The sequence below is a fragment of the Aaosphaeria arxii genome, assembly GCF_010015735.1.
Source record: "Aaosphaeria arxii CBS 175.79 unplaced genomic scaffold BU24scaffold_3, whole genome shotgun sequence".
NCBI lineage: Eukaryota > Fungi > Ascomycota > Dothideomycetes > Pleosporales > Aaosphaeria > Aaosphaeria arxii.
Window position 1 is genome coordinate 3,884,537 of NW_022983476.1, and position 17,897 is coordinate 3,902,433.

A 17,897-nucleotide genomic window follows, 5' to 3' on the forward strand; every position below is an offset into this window, starting at 1 on the left:
GGCATGCTAATGGCACATCGCATAGCCGCGCATCTAGTCGGCTTCGATTCCTTCCATACCCACGGATAGAAGCATGGATGGAGCATGGATAGACGGTTTGTGTAACACTACATACACTCTCGATGCACGCTTGGATCTTTTAGGGGTGACACGCTGCCATGGCGCCACGCTGGGACGGAACGCGCCATCGGAATCGACCACCTAGATTTCTTGAGGACTTTGTTGTTATGCATTTCGTGATATTCATATATATATTGAGACACCGGCGGGGACTAACTTTTCCCTCTCCCTCTCAGTATCCTTTTTCTACCCTGGATCAGCTATCCATTACCTCTCTGATAATTGGACACGGTCTCTCAGGCCTTCACCATGTCCAAATACTTCTCCCAGTTCAGCAGTGACCCTGTGAAACGGTCCAACAGCTCAAAGGATGATGCTCCACCTGCCCAGGTCGATGGTGAGGAGGGTATGTCTGACCACTTCAAAAGCTTGCCTCAACGGACCTAACATACATGTACAGGTTCTCTCTACCAGGTCCGCCGTCAGGAGAAGCGCCAGATCGGTGTTGTCTCAGCGACTTTCCTCATCTTCAACCGCATGGTTGGAACCGGTATCTTTGCGACCCCCGGCACAATCTTCTCTCTATCCGGCAGTGTTGGACTCACGCTCTTTATCTGGGTCGTTGGTATGATCATTGCTGCTGCCGGTATGGCTGTTTACCTCGAATTCGGTACTGCGATCCCCAGGAACGGTGGTGAGAAGAACTACCTCGAGTTCGTTTATCGACGACCTAGATTCCTGGCTACTGGTATTTATACTGGTTACGCTATCTTGCTCGGTTGGGCAGGATCGAACTCGGTTGTATTCGGAGAGTATATTCTTCATGCTGCCCAAGTTGAGGTCACCCGATGGAATCAGCGTGGTGTCGGACTTGCATGCATCACTACCGCGTTCATTATACACGGAACCGCACTTAAGTGGGGCCTAAGACTTCAAAACTTGCTGGGTGTCATTAAGCTTGGTATTCTTCTACTGATCGTTGTTTCCGGCTGGGTAAGCCATTTTGACCTGAATCTCAATTGAGAACATGATTCTAATCGTTGACAGGCTGCTTTGGGAGGTGCTCTCAAGATCGACAAGCCCAACAACTTCACCAATGCCTTCGAGGGTACCACCGGTAGCTCCTACGGAGTCGTCATGGCCGTGAACAACGTTATCTGGAGTTACATCGGATACAGCAACGCCAACTATGCCCTCAGCGAGACCAAGAACCCGGTCCGCACACTCAAGCTTGCTGCCCCCATTGGTCTGGCTGGTGTCGCCATCCTCTATATGTTCGTCAACATTGCCTACTTCGCTGCCGTACCGCTTGACGAGATCCGTGAGGCAAAGCGCCTCGTTGCCGCATCTTTCTTCCGCAACGTTTTCGGCGAGAGTGCTGAACGTGCCCTTTCGGTATTCGTTGCCTTGTCTGCCTTCGGTAACGTCATGAGCGTCATTTTCTCCCAGGGACGTATTGTGCAGGAGCTTGGTCGCGAGGGTATTCTTCCCCTATCAAGACTTTGGGCAAGCAACCGTCCATTCAACGCACCCCTTGCTGGTCTCTTCGAGCACTGGCTAGTCTCCGTCATCATCATGCTTGCACCTCCACCAGGTGATGCGTACAACTTCATTCTCAAGTATGGCTCCCCCATCACTAATATCGGAAACGCATGACTAACATAATCTGCAGCATCATCACCTATCCGTTGACCATCATCAACGTCTTCGTTGCAGGCGGTCTCGTCCACCTTTATCTCAACCGCACAAAGTGGAACTGGCAGCCTCCGATCAAAGCAACTCTTCCAGTCACCATTTTCTTCCTTCTCTCCAACATCTACCTCGTCATTGCCCCTCTCATCCCCCCGCAGGACGACAACAGCGTTTACGAGACCCTCCCGTACTATCTTCACTGCATTGTCGCCGTCGCTATCCTTGCCGCAGGTGGTGTATACTGGCTCGTCTGGGCAGTCGTCCTTCCCAAGATCGGAGGATACAGGCTGGAGAGGGAAACTGTCGTTGACGAGATCGACGGCTGGGAGAGGAACGTGTTCAAGAAGGTACCCAATGGCACGGTCAGCCGGCCGGAGGAGACTGCATTTTAGACAATCAGGCGAGGTTCATTGAGAAAAGGTTTACCAGGATACCACAACATTGCTTAACTATTAGTCGTTATCAGAATACCACGCTTTAATAATCCATCCCTATCGGTTGATCCCTCAGTCTATAATTGTGTATCAGGAACAAAGTTTGATATTGAACCCCAAACAGGCGTCTCACATTGTGATCAGAGATAACGTCGGCAGAATGTAGTTAAACATGTGAACAGCTCGGCCCTTCGCAATATGATTTATAGAATCCAGAAGCCGAAAAATTCGTACGGAAGGTCAACATCCTGGCTACATGGAATATGGTGCACAGCACTACTCCGTACTTCAATAAAAAAGAGAAGTCCGTCGGGAACTGTCGTGAATGTTGAGCACATCCAAAATACTTCGTGATTGAATAAGTCTATCATGTAAGTCACATGCAAATCTCGTATTGGTATGGCATTTTATTTCACCATCTGGACACGTATTGGATTTTGCCATTTCTCCATTGTTTTGTCTTTCGTTCGCGTCGGGTAAGGGTAAGGGGTGGCTATGCAGGTCGTCTGTGCGGGGTGGCGAATACCTGGAGTACTTACATCATGCCCGCAACGCCACAAGCAACACTCCCATTCACGACGCACACTCTCTCTTTGACCTGCCATCAATCACACGCGCAATTTTCTCAATTTACTATCCAACATGGACGAAGACACAATCTTTGCGATCGCTATCCTCTCGCTCTACGTGGCAGTCCCGGTCCTCATCACCGTGAGCATCACATCCTGCATTGCGTACTCGCGCACGAAGAAATGGGACAAGGAGCGCACGCAGAAGCTCACAAAGGAAGAGTCGGCCACTCTCCTCGATGGCGAGGTCTCGGACGAAGACGATTTCTACGATACCGAAGATGAACAAGAACATCAGGAGCGCAAGCGCGAGGAGGAGCAGGACAAGCTCTTGACGTTCAATCAGAAGTTCAGGAAGGAATACAGGAAGGTCTGGAATGGCAAGGGAGCGAAGCAAGTCATTAAGGAGAAGGAGCGTGAAGAGAGGAGGAAGTTGGCGAAGGCTGTGGCGAAGGAGCTTGATCGCAGGGAGAGGCGTAGGGCTAGACTCGCTGCGGGTGACGCTGCGACCAGCGAGGGGCTTCCACCATATCCTAAGAATTAGACGGTGGGGGAGGATGAAGGTGCTCAGCATTATGAATGCATGAATTGAGACCTTTTAGGCGTAGAGTTTCTCACTTGGATCAAGACTGATATACCCATCTGCTCGTTTTTACAATGTGACAAAAAACTATAATACAATATGAATGGCTGATTTCGCCACCAACCGAATTGACCAACAACCACTATCATTACTATGTTAAATTCAAATTACTCGTATAGCATCGAATACCTCGCACTCGTACCAGGCAGCAACTTTGTGCTCTTGACCATGTGTTCAAATCTCTTTGCGCTCCGTTTATTTATCGTTTCCATGATGTCTGACGCGGCGTCGGCCTGTCGAATGGTCCGACATCCTCCATGCGGACACGCAGCCTATTTGTGTAAGGCCACCCTCAATCAAATCTCTCGTCATCAGTATAGACCCGAACATGGTCATATCCCGTAGGAAACCATGCATTTAAATAGGCCATTAGATTCTTGTCCTCTTCCCAAAGGTCGAAGATTCCACCATGTCGAAAGTGCCTACTGAAAACAGGCACCGTTTTGGTCCAAATGACGAAACAACACCACTTCTTCCTAACGTAGAAACTGGTCCGATATTGGAATCGGAGGAACGAGAGATAACAAAGCCAGTCTTGGAAGACAGTCGAATTGAAGATGATACACCCCTGCCTCGCAGACAGATCTTTCTATTGTGCTATGCGCGTCTCGTGGAACCAGTAGCTTTCTTCGTCGTATTTCCCTACATCAACCGTATGATCGAGAATGTCGGTGGAATCAAGCCCGAAGATGTGGGCTTCTACTCTGGACTGATCGAAAGTCTCTTCAGTGCGACTGAGATGTGCGTCATGATATTTTGGGGCAAGGTACATCACGAATAAACTGAACATCCTTATATCGAGACTAACCAGGCTAGGCATCTGATAAATGGGGGAGGAAACCGGTTCTAGTCACTTCTTTGCTGGGGATCACGGTATCTACCGCTTTGTTTGGGTTGAGCAAATCGATCTGGCATATGATACTTGCACGATGTCTCGCTGGAGTTTTCGCGGGTACCATTGTTACAATCCGTTCAATGTTGAGTGAGAACAGTACGAAGAGCACGCAAGCAGTGGCGTTCAGTTACTTTGCCTTTGCAGGAAATCTGGGTATCTTCATTGCAACATTCCTGGGTAGGTCTATCAGATGATAACAAAGTAAACATGAGCTAACACATTCTGCCTAGGTGGTGCACTTGAAAGGCCGGCTGAGAAGTTCCCGTCAACATTCGGAAAGATTCGATTCTTCCACGATTACCCTTATGCTCTACCAAGTATCATCACTTCATTATTCGCACTATCTACGGCCGTTACGACTATTCTATTTGTCAAAGAAGTACCACATCATCAATCTTATAACATCACCGTACTCTTCTAACGACTTCATAGACACTCCCAGCCCGTAAGGACGATGACGAGCCCGACACTCCACCCATGACGGCATGGGAAATGCTCAAGCACCCCGGAGTTACCCAAGTAATCGTCATATACAACTACGTAATGCTTCTAGGAATCATCATGACCACCATCCTCCCAGTGTACTTGTACACTCCTATCCGACTCGGCGGCATCGGATTCCAACCAGCGCTTATCGCTGTGACAATGTGTCTCGTGGGCATCTTCCAAGCGGTGTGGATGTTAGTAGGTTATCCAATCTTGCACAAGCGTGTCGGTACAGGGTCAATACTGCGAATAACTGCTTGGATCTGGCCGCTCTTCTTCGCCATCTACCCTTGCTTCAATATCCTTCTGCGAAATCATCTCAACGTCCTCTTCTGGGTTCTCGGAGGACCAGTCACGTTCCTAGGTTGTGGTGTCGGTATGATCTTTAGTGAGTACTTCTTATACAATACCCAATCTCACATTGGAGCATGCCTCTAATACCAATTGCAGCCGCCGTTCAAATCGCTATCAACGACATCTCTCCATCTCCAGAGACGTTCGGAACACTCAACGCCATCGTCCTCGCCATCACGAGCGGACTGAGAGCCTTTATGCCCGCGGTTACGACCAGTGTGTATGCCGCGGGCGTAAAGTACCATATTTTAGGCGGACATCTGTTTTGGCTGCTTGTTGCAGTGTTGTCGCTGGGACTTGTGGCGTTGGTGAGAATTCTTCCTGAGAAGGCTGAGGGGAGACCTGAGCGGGATGGCGAGAGGAGAAGAACTGGTGATGCTCAGGAGATATGAGTTTGAGGATATCTATTCACTTCGCATATGACTGGAGGCTAGACAATGTCAGTCGTGTCGTAGAACTTACCTATAGGAATCACTACTATTGGTGTTCGAGCATCATAGAGGAATGCTTGCCTTCGGCTTCTTTGATAGATTCCAAAACAAATGTCAATAGATACCATACTCAATGCCACAATAATAGGATGAAACTACATATTATGTAGTAGTACCCTTTCACAATACTCGTATGTTTGACTTATAAGTCATTACCACAATTCAACACTTACAAACACTTCCTTACATCAATTCTCACTCTATTATTGCTTGGGTGACACATCCAATCAAGATCCTACTGTGCGTACAGACGGCCACTAGGATGAGGGTTGTGGAGTACTAAACCCTTTTTGTCGTGCTAAAACCTGTAAGAATTATGACGCCAGTCCAGGGAGGGCTATAAGAGACTCCAAAGTACACCTTCGTAGCTCAACGATCCAATCTTATTAATTAAGGTCCATCAACTCATTTCTCTTTAATCACATCCACCATGGGAACGCCCATTGCACCCGTTAAGTCACTCGATCATCTTGTGCTGACCTGTGCGGACATCTCCACAACCGCAGATTGGTACCACAACAATCTCGGCATGAAGATCGAGAAGTTCTCTTCCGAATTGCAACCAGATGTAGAAAGAGTAGCCTTGAAATTCGGCTCGCAGAAGATAAATCTCCACCAGAAAGGCAAAGAGTTCGAACCAAAAGCAGCGGTTGCTCGTCCTGGCACAGCTGATCTATGTTTTATCCTCCAAGGGGGTACCGACCTGGAACAAGTATTGCAGAGGTTGAAAGACAAGGGTTTAGAAGTATTGGAAGGAGGAAAGGTTGTGTCACGCACGGGAGCACAAGGAAAAATACAGAGTGTATATGTCCGAGATCCAGATGCCAATCTGATTGAGTAAGATCTATACCGAGCGAAAGTACGCCAAAGCTAATCCATTGCTCAGATTGTCTATTTACCCTTGATATGAAGCCATAATTATTACTGGGATCATAACAATCACAACATCCTCTACTCGATCTTGCAAGTCGAATGTATCTTGTCTCACACTCTTCTGTCTAAGAAATGCTCGATGGCAGCGATACTAAGACTATATTCACATTATCATGATGTGTTAGAACCAAGAGTAGTCCTGTTACAACGGTCTCTTTCGAAGAGCGATGTGAAGAAGAGAAAACACGAATCGGCCCATAGTTCTTTCTGACTAAATGCCAAAAGTAATGCTTTTGATCTTGATGGATAAGGGATGTCAGCCATTGTTTTTATTTTTCCATTAACAATTATGGGACTAACCTCAAGATACTCATCGATTCCGATTGATGACCCCTATGACGTTCAAACATCATCAGCACGTTGGATATAAATCACAGGCTGAAGAATAAACTTACCTCTCTACCTTGGCCGCTTTGTTTGACACCTCCAAATGGGGAAGCGACATCACTGATTATTCCAGTATTGACACCAATCTGTCCACACGTCATTCGTAAATGTTTTCATAACCCGTACGAGTTTATGCTTACCATTCCAACTTCAACCCCTTCTGCCACCTGCCACGCTCTTGAAACGTTCGTTGTGAAAAGATATCCAGCAAGGCCAGCCTCAAGCTTGTTAGCCAATGTCATCACCTCATCTTCCGTCTCAAACTTGAACATAGGCAGTAAAGGCCCAAAGGTCTCTTCCCGTGCACAAAGCGCGTCAAAGGGAACGTCGAGGAGAATTGTTGGCAGATAGAATGACTCCCCCAATTGGGGTGCTCGCTGTCCCCCAACGAGGATCTTTGCTCCTCTTTCCACGGCATCTCGAACATGATAATCGACTTTGTCCACGGCTTGTTTGTTAATCAAGGGCCCATGAGTAGTCTCTGGGTCCAGTCCAGCTCCGAGCCGAAACCGTTCAACCTTTGCTTTCAGCATTGCCGCCAGCTTGTCATATATGCTGGATTGGACGTAGATCCGATTTGCACAAACACATGTCTGCCCCGATAATCGGAACTTGCTCATTAGTATTGCGTCCGTTGTTCTTTCTAAATCAGCATCCTCGAATACAATGACCGGCGCATTGCCACCAAGTTCCAAGCTTACACGCTTGACTGTTTGTGTACACTGCGAGGAGAGGATCTTCCCAGCCGCAGTGGAGCCCGTGAATGAGAATTTGCGAATCAGTGGATGTTGCGTTAACACCTTACCAATTGCTATGGTGTTCTTACGGGTGGTCACGATGCTTATCGACCCATCAGGAAATCCGGCTCTTGACGCTAGGTTTGCGAGCGCGAGCGCAGTTAGGGGTGTTTCCGGAGCAGGTTTTACAATACAAGGACAGCCTGCTGCAAGCGCAGCCGCAACTTTCCTCGTAATCATAGCTGCTGGGAAGTTCCAAGGAGTTATGATTCCAACGATGCCAACAGGTTGCTTAATGGTGATGACTCGGTTCGATGGGTTTGATGCTTGCTCGACCTTCGGCATCCGATTATTAGTAAATGGAGTCGCTCCTCTTGCACAAATGACAACGTACCGTGCCGCTTATTCTGGGCGCAGCACCTGCAAACCAGTCAATGAAATCGCTGGCGTACGAAACCTCTCCCTTCGCCTCTGCGAGTGGTTTTCCATTCTCTACAGTGATGAGTTGTGCGATATCGTCCTTCGATTCCAAAACCAATTCAAACCATCTCCTAAGTATCTGGCCTCTCGATTTACCAGTGAGGGATTTGAGCTTCTCTGCTGCAGCCGAAGCACCTTCAATAGCTGCTACGCATTGCGACTCATCGAGATCTGGGACTTTTGCTACCACTCTCCCAGAAGCTGGATCTATTGTGGTTTTAGTACTTTGACATTAATTATTAACTAGAGTTGAAAATACCATAGATATCGAAATACTGGTTAGATTGACTTTGAACCCATTCGCCATTGACGTAGGCCGAATCCGGCTGGATCAATGAGAAGCATACGCTCATGATGGGTCTGTGTTCTCTAAGTCGAACTCGATGATGAGAATGTTTGCAATAAACGATATCTTTATACACTTCAAAAGTACATAAATCAAAAGAAGTATTGACCATAAACATGTAGGTACCTGATTCAATACCCGGGCTTCTTGACACCAGATTGAGGACTAGTGCTCCAACTCTGACTCGCACCTAAGCTGCAAGGCTACTTTAGTACCCCAACGCCCCATCCGCTACCCCAAAAACCACAATGATGGCATTGGCGAGCCTCGAGCCCGGCACAAAACGCACAACTTCACATAGGTAGCAACATAGGCAGATGAACAATGAATTTTGGTGAATTGGAGTATCTTATCTCGCGGGCAAATGCCACTCACTGCTTTTAAAGTGCTTCAATAGTTCAAGAAGGTAAGGTAAATGATAGAATCAAGTTCATTCAATGGATGGCATTATGTAATTCAACTTGCATCAACATACAGAAGTGATGTAACCTCAAATTTTACTATGTCCTCCCAGGGAGTTGAGAGATCCCGGCCAGATCGCGTATTGATGCTGTCGAAAATATAATAGGTCATGGGCCAGTACAACATCAACTATATCAGAATTGTGTTCAACGCCTTGGTCTCGCAGCATGCGGATTCTCTGCACTGTGTCCTCTGCTAATTCCCTGTCAACATGTATGCATACATCAAGACCGTTTTCCCACCATGTAGCCATTTCGCTCATGCCATCGAGGATGTCTTTGTGATGGCACGCATCACCTGCCAGGTATACCCACTTGCACTTTCCCACCTTGGCCAAAAGATTGATATGTCCTGGAATATGTCCTGGACTATCCACAAGATAGACGAGACCATCCCCATAGAGATCAATCACATTGTCGAAAGGATGGAGTTCTCTCCACTGATGTTCAAGGATTGGGACGAGTGACGTGAGACCTCTCGTTGGTGGGAAGGTATTCTCAACTGGCTGTTTGTGTTTGGGTATCTTATTTTGAATAGGCAATTCTATAATTCGATCCATGGGAAGGAGATCTGGTTCAAATTTGGCAGCTGAATGATAATTCATTCCGAATTTCAGAAGATGCCTCGTTCCGTAACCCACTATGAACTTTGCTTTCGCAAAGTCGGTAGGGGTACCGACATGATCGTAGTGTACATGACTCAGTACGACAGCATCGATTTCAGAAGGCTGTAGAGAGCCTGCCCGAAGAGAGTCGCCTACATCTGGCACGGTGTATATTGGTTGGCGCGACTCAAGATGTGGTCGTATATTTTCCGGATATAGATTCAGGTCGCGTCGTAGGCCTAGGTCAAATACAATTTTATGTCCGGTAGTAGGGTGCTGAAGCAGAAAAGACATAGAAGGAACAGTGTTGCGTACACTTTCATCGTGTTGGTTGGCGCAGAAACGGTGCTCAGGAAGAGTCAAGAACCCACTTGGAAGGATAGATACTTCGACGAAAGCTGCAGAGCGAAACATCTCACAGAGACTGAAGCGATGATAGGCAGCGATTAAGATAAAAATGAGAAGAAGTGGGCTGATTCATGAGGTGTCGTGCAGCAACTTAATTGTTGCAACTGTGAAGACTACCCCATCATTTTACCCCAACTCTAACTTTTAAGCGGGGATACATGTGGGGTGGGATTCGCCGTGTCTATAGATACTAAAGTCCTATCTTTGAGGAGAAAAGATATTCAATGACCGATCACCTGTTAAACAATAGACAGTGTTGGAGAGGCTCCCTAGGAAGAAATACATTTGAGTACGCATTTGCAGGCCCAGTTTGGCGGTCTGAGGCGGGTTCGTGAATTATATTACTGAACTAGCTAGTAGCACAAACAAGTCAAACAATTGAATCTTCCTGGGCCCGAAAGAAAATATTGGTCTAATCCTCTAATTAATAATGGTCCTAAAAGGGCGGCTTTCTCATGTGCTGTCTCGTACTAAAGACGCACTGGTTGCGTGTATCATAACAATACTCATGTAAAATCAAGGGACATCAATGATTGTAGAGAATGAATAACAATCGATTATACTAAAAATGCTTCTCAAGAGTTTTGAATAGGCCATCTCTGACTATAACTTAGGCATGCTGTCGAACCTCGACTTGTTCTGGTTATTCCAGCTTCGCCTAGCTTATGGAGAAGTAGCCGAGCCTAGGCTCTCAACTAATCCTTAAAGCAAACCCCGGATTCTCTGGCCTGTCGATTTAGCCGTTTCCCCAGATCTACTTTTACTTATTATGAAGTCGCACTACCAGTGTATAACCAGCAACGCTGTTCGCAATGGCTCGAAGTACAGATCGGACTGGGGCGCATCCATATCGCTGTAGGCACTGTTCTCGAGTTTTTGCTCGCTCTGAGCACCTTACTCGCCATGAGCGTACGCGTAGGTGACGCCGAGCAAATTCATGGCCTCTCAGGGAACACCTACTGAATTAATCCGCTTTATAGATACAAAGGAAAAGCCCTTCCGCTGCGAACAGTGTCCCCAGGTCTTCTCGCGTCAGGACATGCTACGGCGACATGAAATAAAGTCGCACGACGACCAAAGTCATCAAACGAACGCCCCTCAGGCCGTTACTCAAAGCACTGTTTTCTCACCCACCTTGATCTTAGATGGGCACGCTTCGTCCAATGTACATGCTTCTACAGGGCTAGATGATACAGCTCCATCATCGCTTCCAAACCAATTGCCAATATCTCCCAGGATAGCCGACTTGGATAGTTGGTTAGGTGATTCAATGGTGATCGGCTTTGACAATCAAGACCCTCACCATAGTGGTCTCATTCAATCTGGCTTAGGGAACGATGTACAGTCTTGGCCTAACATTTCTCAAATGGCTCTGCATAGTTTCGAGTCAGTCGACAATGGGATTTTCCAGGAGCATATCCCATCACCCAGAGATTTCAACTCAGCCGCCCAGAATGCAACGCAAGCAAATTTCCCAAGTCATGAGAGCAACCAGAAGGCTTTCTCGCCCGATGGGATTGTCTATAGTGATATAGTCTCTACACCAGGATCTGGATTCACAGATCATGACGAAAAGGCGATGACCGAGGCATATTACCAGAGCATGCAAGACGAAATATCCAAGTCGAGTTCATATGCCCTTCCATCACGGAAGCTACTATGTGGTTTCATTAAACGATATTTCCGGAGCTTTCATCGCCACCAGCCATTCCTCCATGAGCCAACCTGGTCTCCCAATGAATCTCCTTTCGCTCTGGTGCTCGCGATCTGTGCAAATGGAGCTGTATACAATCTGGAGTATTGCATAAGCCAGGATCTTTATGCCCAAGCTATCAAGCTTTTCCCTTCGGGAAACTCTGGCCTCACTGCGCTGCAAACAATGATGCCCTTAATAGCATATGCTGCATGGGCCGGAGAGCGTGACGACCTCTGCTTGGAGTTTCCTCTATATAGTAGGATTTGTCTCACTCTAGGTCGTGAATGGAGTCTTTGTGGGAGATTGACATCCACCGAGGAGCCTACTTGGAAGGATTGGCGTGAAATGGAAGCACTGAGAAGGTAAGATCAACGACCTCGGCATCGCGGTCCAAACAAAATTGAGCGCTGACATAGTCTATCTCAGAGTAACGTATTGCATACTAACTGTTCTGAATCTCATTGCAATTGCATACGACTTGATGCCACCTATCAAGATTGAAGAACAGTATGGGATGCCATCATCCGAGGCGCTCTGGACCGCGGCCTCAGAACAAGAATGGAATCAACTATTTAAGTCCTTTCCCCAAAAGCCCTGGAAATCAACAGAAGATCTTTTCAAGACATTATCCGACCCTTATCTCCCTATTCCTTCAGACATTGGCCCCTTCGGGTGTCACGTTGTCATCTTACACATATTGCAAAAGGCTTGCTTCTTGCAGAAATTATCAACCAGCTTTGACGATCACACCGAATATCGGCTCCAGATTTTCACAGCTCTCGAACGCTGGAAGATAATGTGGGAGAATGAACCGGAAGCCTCTCGTTCGTTCGATTTCCAGGCCAGCCCAATCCTATTCAATTGTACAGCTTTGTTCCGGCTCACGCATGTTCGCCTGTCCACGGATTTCTGCGAAGTTCGTAAATACTTTACATTCTGTTCCGAAGAGCAGATAGTATCACGAATTAAATCAGCCGGGCATCCACTTAGATCAGATCAAATCACAACAGCAGCATTTCAGGCTTGCCAATCTCTCCACATCCCTTCACAAATGGGGTTCAGGCTTGTATCGAAGACAAAGTTCTGGGTATGGAGCGTTCAACATGCACTCAGCTATTTCGAATGTGCTCTCTTCCTATCCAAATGGCTTCAGACAGTGAAGGACGCAACTGAAGTCTCAAGCAAAGAGAGAGAGGTTGTGAGCATGGTTCAGCAAATGCTCGCAGAGTCATCTTCACACCCAACTACCCAGACCTCTGCGCCTCCAAACTATATTATGATTCTATATCGATTCGCTGAGCTGATCGATACTGGAGAAACTACGGTATGGAAAATAGTACCACGAATGGCGCGTGTTTTAAGATCATATGCGGAAACTCTTTCAGAAATGCATCAGACTCAATAGATTTTATTATCTACTATCTGATATTTGTATGATCCTAGTCCCACCCAAAGTTCCATATGTCCGCAGACACCCAATCTCGTGGCTAGAATAGCTCCATGGAAATACATGCTATATTCAACCTAAAACTACCCAATGGTCCTCAGCGACTCTTATGGTTTGATTGTTGCACCTTCCTCAGCCATCTTCACCAGCACCTGCTCGGAAGCCTTGAATGCCTCCATGCCAGCAGGAACTCCCATGTAAATGCAGACTTGCACAAGAATTTCTCGAATTTCGGTCGCGGAGACGCCGTTGTTTACGGCCCCACGAACGTGGATGGCAAGTTCGTGGATCTTGCTTGTAGCGGCAAGCATAGCGATATTGACAATAGACCGTTGCTTGCGATCTAATCCCGGACGGTCCCATACGGCACCCCAGCAGAAGGCAGTGGTAAATTCTTGCATTGCTTTGGCAAACTCTGTACCACCGTTCTTAAGCGCATTGTCGACATATGCGTCACTCAGAACGGCGCGGCGAATAGGCATGCCGACCTCGTAAAGGCCTTTCTGGAGTTCTTCGCGCTTAGAAGCCATTGTTGTGTGAATTCCTCGTTTGCGTTGGGGTCGAGCAGTGATCTCGAAAGGTGTGTAGCCACGCGAAAATTTGACGGAATAAGGGGTAGTGAAGAAAAGTTGATGAGAATGTTGTCGGAATTCTTAGTACAGCAGCAATACCACGCTTTAATGCTTCACGGCCAAATACTAGAAATATGTAATTTTCCAATCTCCAAGAGCTACTATAACCTCCCACTAGGATGATGGGGTACCCCACGAGCTGATTGGGGAGAGACTAGACCTACGGGGTAGCATAATTCCAGTATCATCATCGCAAACCCCAACTTCTCCATTTTCTGGGGAATGGAGGCCTTGACTTTATCAAGAATTCGACCGGGTAATAGACGTAACAGTACCAGCTATGCTCCACCAATTGGCATTATTTTCAAAGAGATAATGGACATCATTCTTCTTCCAACCTCGCGCGAAGTGAAACACTTCTAATATTGATAATTGGAGCAATCATAAGCCGGTGTCTTTCGAAATTCTGTTCCTGTATCTTCCTTTCGTGTGCAACGCGGAGATCTAGGCAATTCAGATGCACCCCAATTAGCTGAACGATAAAAACGTATACTGACCCTCAATCAACCTTTCCTATCCCTTTGGACCGACGAATAAATCAAAACCATCTTTCCAGACTCCGCAAGTATCTCATCCAAAATGGGTAGTCTACCAATTGTTTCATATGGATTTATCGGTAATCAACGCAATCTATCAAAAGTTAGTCTTGAAATTACTGACCTGATGCTACAGGTCTCGGCCAAATGGGCCACGGAATGGCTAAAAACATCCGACTGAAGATTGATCCGGCATCGCCTCTGGTGATTTACGATGTAAACCCAGATGCCATGGAGCGCTTCATAAATGAGCACCCAGGATCTAAAGTTCTTGCTGCCTCTTGTCCTCGAGAGGTCGCTGAACAAGCTGTGAGTATGACATGCGTTAGACTTACCTTTGCTAACAAAAATAGGATATCATTATGACGTCCGTTCCGCAAGCGAGACACGTTCAAGCTGTATTTGAGAAGGAGGACGTGGGTCTGCTCGCAGCTTCGAAGGCTTCAGGTCAGCGTAAGCTGTACCTAGAGTTGAGTACAATTGACGCCCAAGTGTCCGCTCGCATCGCGAAACGAGTCATCACTGAAGGATTTGGAGATTTTGTTGACGCCCCATGCTCGGTACATTATCCCCAAGACCCGCTGTAATAGCCACTAGCTAATCTTGTTTCACCCGTTAGGGAGGTCAAATGGGAGCGGAAAATGGAAACTTATCGTTCATGGTAGGAGCGCCAGACGAAATCTTTCCACGAGTGCTTGAGATATGCAAGCTTATGGCGAAGGAAAGTAGCATCTTCCACTGTGGAGATCTCGGCTCTGGCCTGAAGTCCAAATTGTTGAATAATTACCTCTCTTCTCTCACGGCCTTGGCTACTGCAGAGACGTTCAACATCGGCATTCGAGGAGGATTGGATGCAAGGAAGCTTAATGAAGTCCTCAATGCTAGCTCAGGCATGAACTTCAATTCCAAGACAAACAATCCAGTTCCTGGTCTGACGCCAAAGAATGCGGCTAGTAATGGATATGTTGGTGGATTTTCGTTGGAACTCTGCCTTGGTGTTTTGGAATTGGCTGTCAAGGCTGGTGAAGATTTGGAGGCTACGATGATTCTCGGCAAGCCTATGCTCGATGCCTACCGGGACGCAGCAACTAAGGCGGATTTCCAGGGTAAGGACTCAAAGATAATCTATAAGTGGTTGGGAGGACAGGACCCTTAGCTATTGTCGACATTGTGTCGACAATTGTGTATTGTGCATAATACAGAAATTAGCATCGCAAGTTGTCCCTCACAAATTACATGTTCCTTGATGCAAGTTTGTGAAATTGACGATCCCCGGGAAATCCATTACGGCTATCGAGACCATCTGTTAATACCTTGAAACCCCGTTTGCCCATTGATGCCTCTGCAATAATGTTTCACTCATTCATGTGCCAAAAAAAACCATGTTGAGTCACTGATATACGCCCCAAGATAAATGTGGAATAGTTCTCCAATTAGAACCCCAAAATATGAGTGCACTAGCCGTGTTGCAGGCTGTGGAGAATGGGGCAAATGCCGACTTTGCCCAACCCCAAAGCTTCCCGCTAGCTTACCCCGGACCCCAGATAATGGCGAGATATTGTGCATACGTACTGATCAGAGGGAAGCTTTGAGGGTTCGAATAGATAGGATTGCGATGAAGCCGTTTCACTATAAGGATCCCAACCCCTCCAGGTCATTATTGTCAGGGCAGTACAGTGTCATCTACACTGAATATTTACCTTGTTAATTTTACAAAACATGACGACCGAGACCGATACCAAGAATACTATGACCGAGCACCTTGAAATGGTGCAGCAAAAACACGAAGATGGGATATTGCCCGAGCTGCAAGAGTGTGGTCAACAGCATATGATAATCGATGGAGATTACCTTCGCCATGAGAGATCGCTACGTCGCAAGCTCGATTTGACCCTCATGCCTATGGTTTGGGTGCTTTATCTTTTCAATTATCTTGACCGTAACAACATAGCGTGAGTCCACTCCTTTCTACGTCAACATCACCTCTTGATCTTTCAGCATTCTTACAAAAGCTGTTCTGCTTGCTAACCAGAGAGATAGTCAAGCCAAGCTGGACAGTTTTGAACGCGATCTGGGATTGAAGGGAAACGAGTTCAATATCGCCGTTTCAATATTAAACGTTGGGTATGTCGATACCATTTCAAGTCTGTCTTCGTCCGTTCTATAGTTCATTCAACTCATACCGGCGCAGATATATGCTTATGCAACTTCCGAGTAATATGATTCTTACTCGCGTTCGCCCATCCCTCTTTATACCAACTTGGGTATGCCTTTGGTCTTGTGTGTCAGCTTCTGTAGCTGGCGTTCATAACTTTAAGGGTCTGGTCGCCGTGCGATTTGTACTTGGAATTACTGAAGCACCCTTCTTCCCCGGTGCTTATTATATTCTATCTTGCTGGTATACGAAGAAGGAACTTGCACTTCGCATTGCTATCTTGTATTCTGGACTGGTATTAGCTACTGCCTTCTCAGGCCTGTTGGCAGCCGGGATATTTGCGGGTTTGTCTAGCGTTCACGGTCTAGCTGGGTGGCGTTGGCTTTTCATCATCGAAGGTTTGTGAAGAACAGTGAGCACGACGACGAAAAGCAATAATCACTAACTCATTAGTAGGCGCTGCAAGTTTTGCTTTCGGTTTGATCGCCTTTTTCATTCTACCAGACTTCCCGCAATCCAAGACGGGCTCAACAAAGTGGCTCTTAACCAACGATGAGCGCAAGGTCGCGATTGATCGAATTGCGAGAGATCAGGTTTCCAACCAAGACTCTAATAGGTCAGTATGGTATGGCCTCAAGCTTGCAGTTATTGACTGGCGTGTCTGGGTATTTGTAAGTAACAACAACAGCCGTCAATCGGTGCTTTCTTCAAGTTCTGCGCGTCATGCTGATCAAAATAGGCCTTCATCCTCTGCGCAAACCACACAGCGTATGGTTTCAATAACTTTTACCCAACAATTGTCAAGGGATTTGGTCTCGGCACCCGAACTATCACGTTACTTTGCACTGCGCCTCCATATTTAATCGGTGCAGTCATCTCATCCTTGTCGCTTGGTCGAGCGACAAGAGGGGAGACCGAAGCCTCCATATCAGCATCCCAATGGGCGTTGCAGCGGTAGGGTTCATCATCAACGTCTCTGTCTTGAACAATGGCGCTCGATATTTTGCCTCATTTCTGTACATCTCTGGATGTTTCGCAGCCAATTCGATCGTGTACAGCTGGGCATCTTCATCGGTCAGTCAAACTCCAGAGAAACGGGCAATTGCAGGCGCGATTATAAATCTCATGAGCCAATTGGGCAATATCTGGAGCCCATATTTCTTTTCCCCTGGGGACGAACCGAGATATGTAATGGCCATGCTCTTGATGATTGGATTCTCAGTGGCAAGTATTGTAGGTTGCATGGTTATGCGGTTCACTCTCGCAAGGGATAACCGAAAGTTACTCGCTAGCTTTGAGGGTACTGGGGTCCGTCCTAATCTATATACCTTGTGAGATTGAATTGCAGGTTATATGACGAACACATACAGCAGAATGTATTCAGGCAGGCCAGTGCAGTTCAAAAGAAGTATATTTTATCAACTAGATAGTCATACGTACTACTTTGAGA

General features: G+C 46.8%; 10 protein-coding genes across 10 annotated transcripts; 7 read left to right on the plus strand and 3 right to left on the minus strand.

Moving 5' to 3' along the window:
* Positions 1–301: 301 nt before the first annotated feature.
* BU24DRAFT_368599 (high affinity methionine permease) lies at positions 302–2,633 on the plus strand. The gene is made up of 5 exons (XM_033524375.1): positions 302–466; positions 521–1,053; positions 1,108–1,679; positions 1,733–2,263; positions 2,320–2,633. The coding sequence occupies exons 1-4, from the start codon at positions 370–372 to the stop codon at positions 2,142–2,144; spliced, it is 1,614 nt and encodes a 537-aa protein (XP_033386568.1). The 5' UTR covers positions 302–369; the 3' UTR covers positions 2,145–2,263; positions 2,320–2,633.
* Positions 2,634–2,786: 153 nt separating this feature from the next.
* On the plus strand, positions 2,787–3,510 carry BU24DRAFT_421242 (uncharacterized protein). Its single transcript, XM_033527679.1, has one exon. The coding sequence runs from the start codon at positions 2,829–2,831 to the stop codon at positions 3,297–3,299; it is 471 nt and encodes a 156-aa protein (XP_033386569.1). The 5' UTR covers positions 2,787–2,828; the 3' UTR covers positions 3,300–3,510.
* Positions 3,511–3,656: 146 nt separating this feature from the next.
* On the plus strand, positions 3,657–5,723 carry BU24DRAFT_421243 (MFS general substrate transporter). The gene is made up of 5 exons (XM_033527680.1): positions 3,657–4,164; positions 4,215–4,470; positions 4,524–4,672; positions 4,726–5,167; positions 5,230–5,723. Exons 1-5 carry the CDS (start codon positions 3,808–3,810, stop codon positions 5,523–5,525), a joined length of 1,500 nt encoding a protein of 499 aa, XP_033386570.1. The 5' UTR covers positions 3,657–3,807; the 3' UTR covers positions 5,526–5,723.
* A 262-nt stretch (positions 5,724–5,985) lies between these two features.
* Positions 5,986–6,810, plus strand: BU24DRAFT_440879 (Glyoxalase/Bleomycin resistance protein/Dihydroxybiphenyl dioxygenase). Its single transcript, XM_033530394.1, has 2 exons — positions 5,986–6,461; positions 6,511–6,810. The coding sequence occupies exons 1-2, from the start codon at positions 6,055–6,057 to the stop codon at positions 6,527–6,529; spliced, it is 426 nt and encodes a 141-aa protein (XP_033386571.1). The 5' UTR covers positions 5,986–6,054; the 3' UTR covers positions 6,530–6,810.
* Positions 6,669–8,514, minus strand: BU24DRAFT_343106 (aldehyde dehydrogenase; the record flags this gene model as incomplete). The annotated part of the gene is made up of 5 exons (XM_033523354.1): positions 6,669–6,890; positions 6,953–7,030; positions 7,085–8,017; positions 8,076–8,368; positions 8,421–8,514. The coding sequence occupies 5 exons, from the start codon at positions 8,512–8,514 to the stop codon at positions 6,669–6,671; spliced, it is 1,620 nt and encodes a 539-aa protein (XP_033386572.1).
* Positions 8,515–8,997: 483 nt separating this feature from the next.
* On the minus strand, positions 8,998–9,987 carry BU24DRAFT_479615 (Metallo-hydrolase/oxidoreductase; the record flags this gene model as incomplete). The annotated part of the gene is made up of 1 exon (XM_033533084.1): positions 8,998–9,987. One exon carries the CDS (start codon positions 9,985–9,987, stop codon positions 8,998–9,000), a length of 990 nt encoding a protein of 329 aa, XP_033386573.1.
* A 1,360-nt stretch (positions 9,988–11,347) lies between these two features.
* On the plus strand, positions 11,348–13,082 carry BU24DRAFT_491239 (uncharacterized protein; the record flags this gene model as incomplete). The annotated part of the gene is made up of 2 exons (XM_033533772.1): positions 11,348–12,039; positions 12,104–13,082. The coding sequence occupies 2 exons, from the start codon at positions 11,348–11,350 to the stop codon at positions 13,080–13,082; spliced, it is 1,671 nt and encodes a 556-aa protein (XP_033386574.1).
* Positions 13,083–13,231: 149 nt separating this feature from the next.
* On the minus strand, positions 13,232–13,654 carry BU24DRAFT_408170 (CMD-domain-containing protein; the record flags this gene model as incomplete). The annotated part of the gene is made up of 1 exon (XM_033525845.1): positions 13,232–13,654. The coding sequence occupies one exon, from the start codon at positions 13,652–13,654 to the stop codon at positions 13,232–13,234; it is 423 nt and encodes a 140-aa protein (XP_033386575.1).
* A 681-nt stretch (positions 13,655–14,335) lies between these two features.
* Positions 14,336–15,448, plus strand: BU24DRAFT_408171 (uncharacterized protein; the record flags this gene model as incomplete). The annotated part of the gene is made up of 4 exons (XM_033525846.1): positions 14,336–14,372; positions 14,429–14,601; positions 14,646–14,852; positions 14,912–15,448. 4 exons carry the CDS (start codon positions 14,336–14,338, stop codon positions 15,446–15,448), a joined length of 954 nt encoding a protein of 317 aa, XP_033386576.1.
* A 674-nt stretch (positions 15,449–16,122) lies between these two features.
* BU24DRAFT_479620 (MFS general substrate transporter) lies at positions 16,123–17,782 on the plus strand (the record flags this gene model as incomplete). The annotated part of the gene is made up of 6 exons (XM_033533085.1): positions 16,123–16,244; positions 16,333–16,416; positions 16,484–16,845; positions 16,904–17,118; positions 17,187–17,318; positions 17,354–17,782. 6 exons carry the CDS (start codon positions 16,123–16,125, stop codon positions 17,780–17,782), a joined length of 1,344 nt encoding a protein of 447 aa, XP_033386577.1.
* Positions 17,783–17,897: the final 115 nt, after the last annotated feature.

What these genes read in the sequence shown, in the direction of transcription:
- BU24DRAFT_368599 (XM_033524375.1), top strand. Translation starts at nt 370, where the DNA reads ATGTCCAAATACTTCTCCCAGTTCAGCAGTGACCCTGTGAAACGGTCC. An exon ending in CCAGGTCGATGGTGAGGAGG is followed by an intron (nt 467 to 520) that starts GTATGTCTGACC and finishes ATACATGTACAG; the next exon opens with GTTCTCTCTACCAGGTCCGC. An exon ending in GCGTACAACTTCATTCTCAA is followed by an intron (nt 1,680 to 1,732) that starts GTATGGCTCCCC and finishes CATAATCTGCAG; the next exon opens with CATCATCACCTATCCGTTGA.
- BU24DRAFT_421242 (XM_033527679.1), top strand. Translation starts at nt 2,829, where the DNA reads ATGGACGAAGACACAATCTTTGCGATCGCTATCCTCTCGCTCTACGTG.
- BU24DRAFT_421243 (XM_033527680.1), top strand. Translation starts at nt 3,808, where the DNA reads ATGTCGAAAGTGCCTACTGAAAACAGGCACCGTTTTGGTCCAAATGAC. An exon ending in TCATGATATTTTGGGGCAAG is followed by an intron (nt 4,165 to 4,214) that starts GTACATCACGAA and finishes TAACCAGGCTAG; the next exon opens with GCATCTGATAAATGGGGGAG. An exon ending in TGGTGTCGGTATGATCTTTA is followed by an intron (nt 5,168 to 5,229) that starts GTGAGTACTTCT and finishes TACCAATTGCAG; the next exon opens with CCGCCGTTCAAATCGCTATC.
- BU24DRAFT_440879 (XM_033530394.1), top strand. Translation starts at nt 6,055, where the DNA reads ATGGGAACGCCCATTGCACCCGTTAAGTCACTCGATCATCTTGTGCTG.